This window comes from Suillus subalutaceus (assembly GCF_016647625.1).
Source record: "Suillus subalutaceus strain FC151 chromosome Unknown DFJ58scaffold_108, whole genome shotgun sequence".
Taxonomy (NCBI): domain Eukaryota; kingdom Fungi; phylum Basidiomycota; class Agaricomycetes; order Boletales; family Suillaceae; genus Suillus; species Suillus subalutaceus.
In genome coordinates, this window is record NW_024540357.1 from 118,467 (window position 1) to 131,139 (window position 12,673).

Here is a 12,673-nt window from a genome sequence, read left to right on the forward strand (position 1 = left end):
ACGTGTTGTGGCTATACCAAGTTATAACCAGGTGGCTGTGCGACCTATCGGAGTATGAAAGTGAAACTCAGCCTTGTTCACACGAGTCTAGTCCACTTTGTTAGTTCGGTCGCAATTCTCCGGTTAACGACCAGACTTCCGTCGACTTTCCGTCTACTATAATGATCCATCTCGATCGTAACCGCAACGAAATCGATTCAGAACAAAATTCAAATCTTATCTTACAAGAGGATCATTCAGCTACTTTCAATTGGGTCACAGACATCTCTCATAACGACGACCATCACAGTTATTTCCAAAACTCTTTGTCTGACTTGAATAATAACCATCCCGAGGGTCAGACAATCCATCCTATCCAACTTCAAACTGACGACAAGAGTTCGTCACTTTCACCTCCTCCAGACTACACCTCTCCTCAAATTAAACGCAAGTCTCCTCCACAAGAACCAGTACAAGAACCAGAACCAGAAGACGATGGAGATGGTTCTTATTCAAGACAGTTAACACCACTCACAGATCTATCAGCAGTACCAGATGGTGACGATAGTTTGGATTTTGAAAAGAAGGACGGCAGTACAGGAGAGGTAGAGCAAGAGCAGAATGGAGACCTAAACAGCGCACAAGAAAATCAAGATAATCGTTGGTCAGAAAAACGCACAATAAATGGCACTTCATCCCCAGTCCGCTCAATACCAAACTCTCCTACAAGACATCCTATCTCAATACCCGTACCAGGTCCCTCTCACAGACTTGGCCCATCAGCAGGTCCTTCTCATTCAAGACGTCCATCAAGGGAAATCGTATCAATCAGCCAACTCCCTTCACCAAACTTACCATCAGCAAAATTATCTGATCCCTCTGCTAAAGATCCAAAAGTCGTTAGGATTCTCGAGATCAACTCAGAGTTGCTAAAGTCCGTTCACACTCACTTTCTCCACCCTCAATCTCACTTTCTTACTTTTTAGAGTCTGTATGGAGTTTCAGACACGTGGCTTGCCACAAACTGACGCTCGCTTCTCTCAGTAAGTACTACTTCATCTTTAAAAGCATCCCTCATCATTAAACCTTTCAGTCTTGCTAATCGCATACAAGTAAACTTGACTTGGCTAACAGTAGCTGCAGATCCTCATCGATGTAATGTATGTATCCCTTCTTTCCTCAATACGACCCCTTACTCAACTCTCTTAATAGGATCCCAGACTCGCATTGCCTGCAATGGATGCTCCTTCTCCCGTTGAATTCATGTCGATGGATCGAATACATCAACTTTATGCCGATTTACCCACCATATTCGCAAAGGAACTCGCACGACGCCAGCCCACTTCCGGCGCTCAATATTCTCCTACCACTTCCGCACTCCTAAATGGCCCATTAAAGCGCAGCAGACCAGACGACATGGCAGACCTCATGAACAAAAGACGCGACATCGGTGAGACCAAACAACACTCCATGCAACCACCCGCAATTCCATCCATATCTATATCCGGTACTGGCCAGCGCCCCAGCCCCGCGTCCGCTTTCATTCCTCCCATCCACCCAAACATGACCGTCGCCAGCACCCCCGCCATGCCGCAGAGTCCTCGTACCTCCAGTCCCATGCCCCCACCAGTGTCTGCCCCCTCACTACCCTTTGGCGCCACTGAAGCGTCGATAGCAGCCACGACACGCGCTCGCGCACGGGAAATGCAGATCCACCAAGCACGCGAACAACAACTCCGAGCAGCCCAGATGCAACAACAGATGCAATCCGCGCGCCAGATGTCTCCTCCTGATTCCTCCCCACGAATTCCCCAGAATTCGGGGCCGGGCGCACCGCAACATCCGCATACATCATATAGCCAGAACGCTGCAGCGATGCAGATTCTCCAAAATCCCAACCACCCCCTGGTGACGTATCTCGTGTCCCAAATCCCCAACTTCACATCCCTGCCGGTGCCTCAACAAGTGCAGAAGCTCACGAGTTTTCATGTAATAATTCACGTTGTGTTTGCGAGCTGGCATATTGATATTTCGTGCAGAATATTCTACAGCAGAAGCAGCAACATAATCCGTCCAATCAGCAACAACGCCCGCCCATGCCTGGTCAAATGCCCGGTCTAGGCCAGAACCCCTCCATGTCGCCCATGCCCAACGTCCCCATGCAGAGCGGTGGCCCAAGCCCCATATCCCCCCTAGGCCAGCAATCACCCGTCTCATCCCAACCCCAACAACAAATGAGCGCCCAATCCCAGCAAACCGGCATGTACCCATTCAACAATCAACCCCACAACGCACCCAGTGTAGACCCCCGCATAGCAGCCCCCAATTTCTCACAACAGATGCCGGGCAACATGAGCGCCATGAACCTCAACCAGCAACGACAGCTCATGCTCATGCAGCAGCAAATGCGGAATTCAGGCGGGAACATGAACATGAACGCTCCGAACCTCATGAACCCGCAGCAGGCGTTTGCGATGCAGCAGCAACAGCAGCGGGGGATGCCCCAGGGCGGTCCGTCCCAAGGGGGTTCACCCATGTCCGCCCCCGCGAACGATACCTTCCCCGCATTGCGCTCGAATTCGACTATTCCGGGAATTGCGAGGAGTGGTCGGTCGCCTTCTGAGAGCGTGCATTCGCCCATGACGCCTCGTGCCCCGTCAAGGCTTTCCTCGCAGCCTCCTATTCAGCCTGAAGACTATCAGCGGGCGATGACGCAGCAGCCACAGCCAGGCATGATGGGGACGCAGCAGAATGCTGGATCGTTCCATCCACAGATGCAATATCATCAGTGGCCAAATGGTCAACAACAGCAGCAGCAGCAGCAGCAACAGCAACAGCAACAGCAGCAACTGTCGCTTGGAGGCCAAATGAACGGGTTTGGGATGAACCCCCAGGGAGCAGTAGCAGCGAACAGCCCCTACGGCGGCTCCATCTCGCCATCCGGAGGGCCCAACTGGCAACAGCAAAGCATGAACGGATACTACCCCCAAAGCAACCAACGACCTCCAAACGTCCCCATGCAACAAAACATCAGTCCAATAGGAGACACGAGCACAGGAGAATATGACATATTTAATTGGAATGGTCCATGAAGGCGTTTTATTCTGGTTCTGGGTCCTAGGACGCTGATTATCACTTCGGTATTATCTTATTATTTGTTGTCGCGGCTCCCTCAGAGGCTGTTTTCGAGTGCTTTACTTTTACTTTTTAACCCTCATCACACACGTGTCATACTGTACGTTTTTTTTCGGTTTTATAACTCTTTTTCTGTCTCTTTGTTTTTTTTACTACTTCCCTGCTCTGCTCTGTGTCTGTATTTTGTAGAAAAACTTTTTTCTATGAATTTTGATCTGATGAAGGTCCGGAGCAGGGCTGTTATTTTCTTGTGGGACGGTGTTATTAGTCTTAATTTATAGGGGAAATGCTATCCGTGCGGCAGTGCCTGACACAGGTCCAAGTATACGTATGAGTCTCCGCTGGTAGGCTACACACCCGACAGAAGTCACTTGACAGCCATCCGCACAATACCCTCACCCTCTCACACGCGATGGTGTTCACCAGGCTCTCCTCACAAGAAAAAGACGCCTTCTTCGAGCTTCTAGACGAGTCCGCGCCATCTCTTACTCGTCCCTCAAATACGCGCTGACAATGCTGGCAGGTACTTCCAGTCCCGCCCTGAGATCCTCGCCAACGTTAACACAAGCAATGATGGCACCAGTAGCGGCCAAGATCCATCTGCAGCAGCTGCATCAGCCGTTCACCGCGCTCTCGCCCAAAATCCAGAAGTCACCTCCAAGATCGTCTCCGCCGGGGTAACACACGGACTCGGAAAGTCGAATAACCCATATGCATCCACGGTACGTCTTCGCTGCCCATACACCATGATATCAACTAACAAGTCGCGATGCATGCTCACTCGAACGATCCCGATTCTCGAATCCGTCGACTAGATAGCCAGTAATCCACAAGTGAGCAGTTCCGTAGGAAGAGTAGCAGCAGCTTCGCTAGCGTTCACCGGCGGTGGCTCAAACAACTCATTCTCATCTTCGAACGTTTCAAAATCCCTAGTTCCTTCCCTCCCTTCACGCAGCTCTAGCACAGTCAGCGCATCCTTACCAGGGTCCGAGATTGATAAACTAGTCACGAAAAAGGTCTGTATCTTCCACTTCTTCCTTTCAAGTCCATCATTGACGCCCACTTCTCAGTCGAGCGTCTTGGGCGCATTCAGGAAAGCACCCGTAACAGCCGTAGTAGCTATACCCCCTGCATTCCAAACGCCCAAGGCATCATCATTCGGCCCACCTCCAACTCGGCGCACGACATCAGAAACGACCGCTGTTGAGCCTTCTACTGCTAGGTCCCCACCACCCATCCTCCCACGACGTGCAGTCGAACCGGAACCCGAGGAACCACAAGGGGAGTGGGCAGATGCATTGTATGATTATAGTAGTGAGGTATGATGCATTCATCCACCTGTAATCGATGCGTCCACTCGAACTAAGCCATCTTTCCTGTAGGATCCTGGCGATTTGGAAATTCAATCTGGCTCTCGTGTGCTTGTCACTGCAAAGTCTTCTGATGACTGGTGGGTTGTCTACGTCGTTGGATCTTGAATGTCGCGCACGTTACTGACTTTTTATCCAGGTGGACGGGTCAGATAGAGGGTCAAGGAAAGGAGGGATTGTTCCCTGCCTCATACGTGCAACTGTTGTAATCTTTATTTGACGTCGATGTATACCACTATCGTTTCAAATGTAATGCGACAAGTAAGTGCAGTAGACCTACTCTATCAATTCTGGCAAAATTGTGGGAGAGCACGCCATCACAGACCTCCTAGATACTACAACCAGGCAGTTATTCGCAATCTTGTCGAGTCATCACAAACGGTCGTGAAATCATAGTATATATTTATGTATACATCCAGTGAACTACAAGTAATCGACGAGCGGTATGGTTATCTCACGGATACAGAACGAGAGTAGGAATAGAGCTGCAGTGATGTCCGTCGTCCATGTCACCGAGATGAAGGATGCGTCCGGGGAATGAGATGGATGTGAAAAACGAGTCCGAGGGGTGGGTAACGTGATGTCCAGAGTACGATAGGTGATAGTGATGTGCCATGAAACAACGTGAAAGATCGATGCAGGAATGAGGGGGTGGTTAAATGATGTATGAAAACACGTCCGTCACCAGCCGGTCGAGACTCAAACGTCAAGTAGATTCTGATTGGCCGTCGCTCGGAAGATCGCAGACCTCGAGTGTACCAGTCTATGGAACGCGCTAGCCCCGTGACCAGGGGGATGGCGTTCTGCAGGCTCGACAATGCTCACCACAGGAAGACCCACCGACCCCTTTCCAGAGAGGTCACATGTCGGCTTCTCTTTCTCCTGACCCTTGATCGCCGCGCTCCACATGCGGCTGAGGAATCCGTTAGAAGACATGCTGACACTTGCTTTCATACGGGAAGCAGGAGCACCGGATCCGCCAGCGGAATCAGCGTCGGATTGATTTTGATTGTCGCTCGACATGCCGTATACGTAGGAGCTCGCTCGTTTACCGGGAACGGTAGAACGGTTGACGACTCTGATCGTGGATATATCCAAAGGCGCGGGCGGGTTTTGGGGGAGAAGGAGAGTCGCTTGCTCGGACGGTCGCTATAGATCGGACTGAGCCTGCTTCGGATACCTTTCGCCCTTCTCTGTGCGCCTGAGGCGGGATACCACCCAAGACAAACGGTTTCCTTACGATGCTTGACTTCTCCTCTTGCTCATCGTCGGAGACGCTACTAGCCGAATCAGACGAAGACCCAGAGTCCTCTATTAACGACTCCATCTCGGAATCAGTTGCATTCGAGCTATCGCAGCTATGCACACTCGATATCGGTGATACAATGCAAGAAGAACGGCTCTGGTTACCTCCAAGACGGCTGCTCGAGAGACGCCTTGCAATCCCGCGGACTGTAGACACAATAGAGGACCCAATAGGAGGTGGAGGAAGAACTTCGCTAGGTGGAGTTGGTAGCTGTGCCTGTGCGCGGGCTTTCCCTGCTTTGGAAACTCGCTCGACCGCCGCTGCACGGGTTTCCTGCTGCTGCGGAGTGAGCGGGCAGATGATGCGCGTGGGGATGAAAGGCGCAAAGTGGATGCACGCTTCATGCTCGTCAAAGCGGAGGTCGTATCCCAGTATATAGAGAAGCTGTTCCTCCATGAGGTTCACCTCTGGGAGGTCAAAGTGTTCAGCGTATGCTGCCCAATGTGTGTTTTTGGGAGATGAGTCGTTGAGGTACTTGGCTGCCACGATCAGCGTCGCCAGGAAGACACGGTGCCGGGTACATGACCGACCTGGAAGAAATATGATCAAAAATTGGATGGAAGATATTCCATACTACGTACCCTTGGTCATGGCAGGCACCTTGACACGCACACGGTGCAAGTAAATGAGGGTGGTGAGTAGCGTGGGCACCTGAACGTTCGACCTGTTCACCAAGCGAATGATGAAGCTCACAAGACTCGGCAGTTTCGGCGCCACTGGGGCGGGAGGGGCGATATCCTGTGTCTCAGAGAAGGGGGCCTTGATTGGCGTCGTAGGGGGTGTTGGGAGGGCACTGGGATCAGGGAGTTGCTCGTTGATCATGATGGCTCGCGACGCCTGATGGGCGATATAGGAGATCATCTCCATTGAGACAGGCCTACGCATAAGTTCTACAAGGTATGGATTATGAAGTGACCTTGGGAGGAGGGACGCTGGGTGACGGCGGTCTGAGGACATATCTGAAGGGAGCGGACGTAATAGAGATTGTTGTGTTGTGCCCGGCGGGGGGCAAATGAAGCAAAGAAAAGAAAAGACAAGGAGTAAAATTCCCGCGGGGCGAGCTTATGAGGGGCGGAATCTGGCGTGAATACCTGTGACAAACAACAAACAGCGCGAGACGCGCCGAGATCACGAGACTAAAATCAATGTAGTAATACCGCCGGAACCAGCGACGAGGACGTTAGCGCGGGCAGTGAGTGGAGCAAAGCACGGAGCAAAGGAAGACCATATTCAAGACCCTGACCTTTATAAACTTGATGATAATTATGAACGAGACCGCCAGGCTGAGCAGCTGCAAAATTGAGCAGTCTTGCTGGTTTTGAATTTTTATCGTAATGGCACGGTTGTCAACCTTATTCGTTTCAACATGCTGGTGAAAAAATGTTGACGTGGTCTTACATTGTGAGTCTGACAGTTAAGACATCCTTTGCCAGAGATTCAGCTGAACGTTCGGCTGTACTGAGAGTGGACGGCCCTTAAGTTGAGAGTTGTGGATCAAAAAGTGTCATCCGTAGACCGCGTGCACTGCTAGCACCACGTTTCTTGCTTTCCTCATGTTGTCATTGTCAGACTGGATCACCACTCTTTCATTGGTGTTCGGAGGCTGCTGCAGGCGAGTGAACTTGAACTAGATCTCATTCTGACACTGATTCGGGAACGTGACTCAGTAATGCTATCACCCTAGAGCACATCACATCTCGATACCCGAACGCAGGCGTCCTGATCACCTTTTTCCAGTTCCTCATTGTTTCATTATATGGACTACCCAAACAATTCACATTCAACGACCCCCCAGAATCTAAACATGCAGCAAATGGACCAAATGGCACTGTGTCTGCTCCTACAACACCGCGCAGGAGATGGATTCCTCGGCTGAAGAACCGGCAGGTGCCTCTGCTACCTTATTTCATTCAGGTTGCATTGTTCTTCGTACTGTCGACTCTGAACAATGCTGCTTTTGCATACCACATTCCTATGACCGTGCACATCGTGTTTCGCAGCGGTGGCATGATCATAAACATGATTCTGGGATGGATGTTCACGAAGAAGCGGTTGGTGTTTCGTTACAGCATTTCCAACTTGTTTGCTCATTCCAGAGAAAGATATACTGTGCGACAAGTAGCTTCTGTCCTCGTCGTCACAGTTGGCATCATAATAACTACGCTCTCTGCCTCAAAACCCAAATCCCGTGTTGCGAAAGTAGACACCACTGATGCCTCACTCTACGCAATGGGCATCTCCATCCTTGGCCTTGCCCTCGTCCTCTCAGGTTTCCTGGGACTCATCCAGGACTGGGTCTTCGCACGATACGTCGCACCCGCTCAAGCTGAAGCTGCTTCCGACCCCGCAGAACAATCTTCATGGCAAGAACATATGTTCTACCTCCACTCTCTCGCTCTCCCGATGTTCTACTTCTCCAAAGATAACATATCCACGGAGCTCACGCGCATGAGTTCTAGTCCGCCTGTTTTCCTTTCCCTACCGCAGTCAGGGCCTCTTGCACCGTACGAGGCAGGCCTCATAGTGCCATCGATATTTGTCTACCTCCTTTTGAACACGTGCACACAGCTCGTGTGTGTCATAGGAGTCAACAGGCTCACTGGGCGTGTATCTTCACTGACCGTGACCCTCATTCTTACTGTGCGCAAGGCCATCTCGTTATTGCTGAGCGTCGCATTCTATGGAGGACAGGGAAACACGGAGATGTGGGCCGGTGCAGGATTGGTATTTATTGGAACTATCGGGTATTCGACTGGAAACAAGTCGAAAGACCAAAAGGAGAAGAAAGATTAGCGGGGGCGTCGTATCACTAGATGAGCTTTAACGAGGATCTTTATATATATAGGCTATACAAATACTCAAGTTTACCTATACCATGTATTCATTCGATTGTTCTTCGTTAGATAGTGTTGTCTAACTCGGCATATCTGAATGGTCGGTTATGTAAGATTCAGACCAGTACAGTCATGAAGCTTTGAAGGATGATCTACTCAGAGTATGCCGGCGAGAACCGACTCCGTTCCTATGCAATTATGCATGAAATCTACTATCGAGCAGTGTTCAACAGAAGTAGCTCCTACGACGGAACAGTGTCTAATAAAAGATACACGACACCAAGGAAAAACGATGCTGATGTACACGCCCAGACAAGGGGCACCGATCCAAGCAGCCTTAGCTTGTGCAGTTCTAACAGACTCAGGCGAGACAAACAAGCTATTGAAAAAACACAACGTTGGAAACGTTGTGTCGTGCATCGCATGCCACGACGTACCCTCTATCCCTCGACAAGCCCCACAGACTTCCAAGTTCGCAGATGCTGTCTGGGCGTGTTCGCAGGTCGCAATCACTCCACACATTCATTATCGCCTGGTTCTCGATATTGTGGGCAAGCAGTTGTATGAATTTGCAAGCTCTCATCAGCTCGTCACAGCCGTTCGTGACGCACTAATTGGTACGTATTTTGCCGCCGCCCCCTCCCCAGAAGACATTATATTCATATTGCTATAGCCCACAAGGATGCATATCATAATGCGGGGGTATTACATCAAGACCTTAGTGTTGGAAACATTGTTATCCACGATGGCAAGGGCATCCTCATTGATTGGGACCTATCAAATTTGATCAACATCAAAGGTGCTCGACAAGTAACCCGTATGGTTCGTCCATTCCGTGCCCAAACCTGTTAGTCTGTACTAAGAATGTTGTCGCTAAGGGAACCCTGCAATTCATATCGGCTGACCTGATCGCAAATAGAAAAACCAAACATGATGTCGAGGATGACCTGGAGTCCAGCTTCTACGTCGTTCTATGGACTGCCTTACTGTGCACGAAGACTCACTTGACCATCCCTGCACGATCATTACTCATGAAGCAGGTCTTCGAAGTTGCTGAATTGGAGGGGGTTGTATTTGATACGAAATCGCCTTTTCTCATCTCGAGATCACGCTTTGGGAGCGATGTATTTGTCAACCGCAAACCGCTTGACAAGCTTGTTCTTGCACTTGCTGAGTTCTTCGCGATTCGGTATAAATGGGTTACTCAGGAGGAGCAGAATGCTTATGACCAAGGATGCGTCTGTATGGAGGAGGCCAAACTAAGCGCCACTGAAATGGTCCTCATCACGAACCTCTGGAAGGCAAATCCTGCCTACAAGTTGAAAATGTACATGGAGATTTTGAAGTTGCACAAGTTGCACGACAAAATCATAGAAATTTATGATTCTCACCTTCGATTAGACGGCTGGCCTCATCAGTGAAACGCTGATTCCTTCAAACCTTACAGCTGCTTTCATATCGATAGACCATATTTTATTTTATTCCTTGGCGCCTTTGTTTACCAGTGGAGCTCGACAAACAATTGTATATCGTATGTATCCTAGATCAGAATACTTCTCCCTAGCCAACTGCTCCTCGAACGCGCCCATCATCTCCAAATGCTCGGTGCACATCTGTAATGGTAACATGTACCATAAGTATTAATCAATTATAAAATGATAGGGTAGCTAGAGATTATTAAATATCATTGCTCCGACATCACGCTTGCATCGTCTCCCTCTTCTCTTTCGACTTCGGCCCATAGCTGCTCCTCGACTTTCCACATCAACCTGATCCAACATCTCGTCCTCCATCAACTCGTCTTCTAGAGCCTCCTCGTCTGTCTCATTCGAGAGTAACGACCCCTCCATCGCATCGCGTGAATCCTCGTTGATCAGCGCTTTCGATGGAAGCTGTCCATCATAACCCGGTAAGAAAGTGTCCACAACACCGATATCAAACGAGGCGGGAGCGAGAAATGCAGGCGTGTATATTGCACGATGAGGCGAGAGTGCAATGTCATAACTTTCGGCGTCGGGAGAATGTCCGGCAGTACGCGCTCGTTCGTCCTCCACATCTCCAGGGGTGCTAGATTTTGGCTTGCGCCTCCGTTTGTCCGGGAATATATCGTACTGATCAAGGAGCCTTGAGAAGTGCTCTTGCTGACTCAAGGTCCTTACACCGATTGTCTTTAATGCATGCTCGACAGCTCGTTGGTTTATCTGGCAGACACGAAGACAGGGATGAGCTGGCTGGGATGTAGGAATGTAACATTATTTATCTGGTGCAGCGTGCCCTTCCAAACCTTCTTCTGGCCCTTGAGTTCATTAGCCTGTCCCTTCCACGTGACGGTCGCACGGTGTACGGCATCCGTCATAAACGCAACTACCGATGCTTGAAGGTACCGTATTAACTCTGAGGAGATGAAGATGTTGCCGACATCATCCTCAGGACATTCCTCGAGCGATTTGTACATCCTGTACCACAATGAATGAGAAAACAGCGATAAGATTCGCGATCAAGACATACCCCATGAACTTTCCCAAACGCCCGAGATGGAAGAGATCCATACCGTGTTCACCGAGGTAGGACGCATTGATCCCAGCATTTTCGAAATCGGACCTGATTTTTTGGTAGCGCGTTTTTCCACCCACGTCACTAATATACTTCTTGGTGGTCGCCTTGCCCGCGTCCCCGCCGTCATCGTCATCGGTTTGGGAATCAGGATAAGTAAGATCTGGAGTCATTGCCTTCCTATTCCCAATTTCTTTCCCAGAGGGCGACACCTCCTCTTTCTCGGTCTCTTCCACCACTTGAGCTGCCTTTTCTTTTCCCTTCCTCCCAGGTTTCATTCTTGCGAGGGTCACTGGTACCACATCTTCGCCTCGGAGCTGCGCACGCTTTCGCCGCATGTAAAGTCGCTTTGTATGGCGTCGGCGAGACGTAGGAGAGAGTACTCCAACACCGTGCAGGAGATGGATTCCTCGGCTGAAGAACCGGAAGGTACCTCTGCTACCTTATTTCGTTCAGGTCGCGTTATTCTTCGTTCTGTCGACTCTGAACAATGCTGCTTTTGCATACCACATCCCTATGACCGTGCACATCGTGTTTCGCAGCGGTGGCATGATCATACACATGATTCTGGGATGGATGTTCACGAAGAAGCGGTTGGTGTTTCGTTACAGCATTTCCAACGTGTTTACTCATTCCAGAGAAAGATATACTGTGCGACAAGTAGCTTCTGTCCTCGTCGTCACAGTTGGCATCATAATAACTACGCTCTCTGCCTCAAAACCCAAATCCCGTGTTGCCGAAGTAGACACAACTGATGCCTCATTCTACACAATGGGCATCTCCATCCTTGGCCTTGCCCTCATCCTCTCAGGTTTCCTGGGACTCATCCAGGACTGGGTCTTCGCACGATACGTCGCACCCGCTCAAGCTGAAGCTGCTTCCGACCCCGCAGAACAATCTTCATGGCAAGAACATATGTCCTACCTCCACTCTATCGCTCTCCCCTTGTTTTACTTCTCCAAATATAATATATCCACGGAGCTCACGCGCATGAGTTCTAGTCCGCCTGTTTTCCTTTCCCTACCGCAGTCAGGGCCTCTTGCACCGTACGAGGCAGGCCTCATCGTGCCATCGATATTTGTCTACCTCCTTTTGAACACGTGCACGCAGCTCGTGTGTGTCATAGGAGTCAACAGGCTCACTGGGCGTGTATCTTCACTGACCGTGACCCTCATTCTTACTGTGCGCAAGGCCATCTCGTTATTGCTGAGCGTCGCATTCTATGGAGGACAGGGAAACACGGAGATGTGGGCCGGTGCAGGATTGATATTTATTGGAACTATCGGGTATTCGACTGGAAGCAAATCGAAAAACCAAAAGGAGAAGAAAGATTAGCGGGAGCATGTACTGTCTACATTGGACGCTGCCACAAGAAGACAATAAATAGGATTTAAAATACATTAGCGGGGACATCGTATCACTAGATAAGCTTTGACGAGGATCTTCTCAATAGGCTATACCAATCCCATACCATGTATTTATTCAATTGTTCTTCG

At 49.9% G+C, this 12,673-nt stretch overlaps 7 protein-coding genes across 7 annotated transcripts; 5 read left to right on the forward strand and 2 right to left on the reverse strand.

The window, feature by feature from the left end:
* Positions 1-161: 161 nt before the first annotated feature.
* On the forward strand, positions 162-3,071 carry DFJ58DRAFT_731598 (uncharacterized protein; the record flags this gene model as incomplete). The annotated part of the gene is made up of 5 exons (XM_041386062.1): positions 162-913; positions 966-1,022; positions 1,073-1,139; positions 1,192-1,968; positions 2,019-3,071. The coding sequence occupies 5 exons, from the start codon at positions 162-164 to the stop codon at positions 3,069-3,071; spliced, it is 2,706 nt and encodes a 901-aa protein (XP_041240356.1).
* Positions 3,072-3,526: 455 nt separating this feature from the next.
* Positions 3,527-4,693, forward strand: DFJ58DRAFT_665272 (SH3 domain-containing protein; the record flags this gene model as incomplete). Its single annotated transcript, XM_041382491.1, has 6 exons — positions 3,527-3,585; positions 3,638-3,791; positions 3,930-4,130; positions 4,185-4,433; positions 4,497-4,564; positions 4,624-4,693. The coding sequence occupies 6 exons, from the start codon at positions 3,527-3,529 to the stop codon at positions 4,691-4,693; spliced, it is 801 nt and encodes a 266-aa protein (XP_041240357.1).
* An 839-nt stretch (positions 4,694-5,532) lies between these two features.
* DFJ58DRAFT_665284 (uncharacterized protein) lies at positions 5,533-6,747 on the reverse strand (the record flags this gene model as incomplete). Its single annotated transcript, XM_041382494.1, has 2 exons — positions 5,533-6,320; positions 6,372-6,747. 2 exons carry the CDS (start codon positions 6,745-6,747, stop codon positions 5,533-5,535), a joined length of 1,164 nt encoding a protein of 387 aa, XP_041240358.1.
* Positions 6,748-7,141: 394 nt separating this feature from the next.
* DFJ58DRAFT_687656 (UAA transporter) lies at positions 7,142-8,805 on the forward strand. Its single transcript, XM_041383333.1, has 3 exons — positions 7,142-7,402; positions 7,458-7,841; positions 7,893-8,805. Exons 1-3 carry the CDS (start codon positions 7,344-7,346, stop codon positions 8,581-8,583), a joined length of 1,134 nt encoding a protein of 377 aa, XP_041240359.1. The 5' UTR covers positions 7,142-7,343; the 3' UTR covers positions 8,584-8,805.
* Positions 8,792-10,045, forward strand: DFJ58DRAFT_706880 (uncharacterized protein; the record flags this gene model as incomplete). Its single annotated transcript, XM_041383744.1, has 3 exons — positions 8,792-9,241; positions 9,298-9,446; positions 9,503-10,045. Exons 1-3 carry the CDS (start codon positions 8,815-8,817, stop codon positions 10,043-10,045), a joined length of 1,119 nt encoding a protein of 372 aa, XP_041240360.1. The 5' UTR covers positions 8,792-8,814.
* A 335-nt stretch (positions 10,046-10,380) lies between these two features.
* DFJ58DRAFT_804413 (uncharacterized protein) lies at positions 10,381-11,187 on the reverse strand (the record flags this gene model as incomplete). The annotated part of the gene is made up of 3 exons (XM_041391030.1): positions 11,133-11,187; positions 10,889-11,080; positions 10,381-10,829 (listed from the first exon to the last, which is right to left on the reverse strand). Coding segments are annotated over exons 1-3 (682 nt in total), but the record flags the coding sequence as incomplete, so codon positions are not given.
* Positions 11,188-11,604: 417 nt separating this feature from the next.
* On the forward strand, positions 11,605-12,555 carry DFJ58DRAFT_38056 (UAA transporter). The gene is made up of 2 exons (XM_041380119.1): positions 11,605-11,770; positions 11,822-12,555. Exons 1-2 carry the CDS (start codon positions 11,694-11,696, stop codon positions 12,510-12,512), a joined length of 768 nt encoding a protein of 255 aa, XP_041240362.1. The 5' UTR covers positions 11,605-11,693; the 3' UTR covers positions 12,513-12,555.
* Positions 12,556-12,673: the final 118 nt, after the last annotated feature.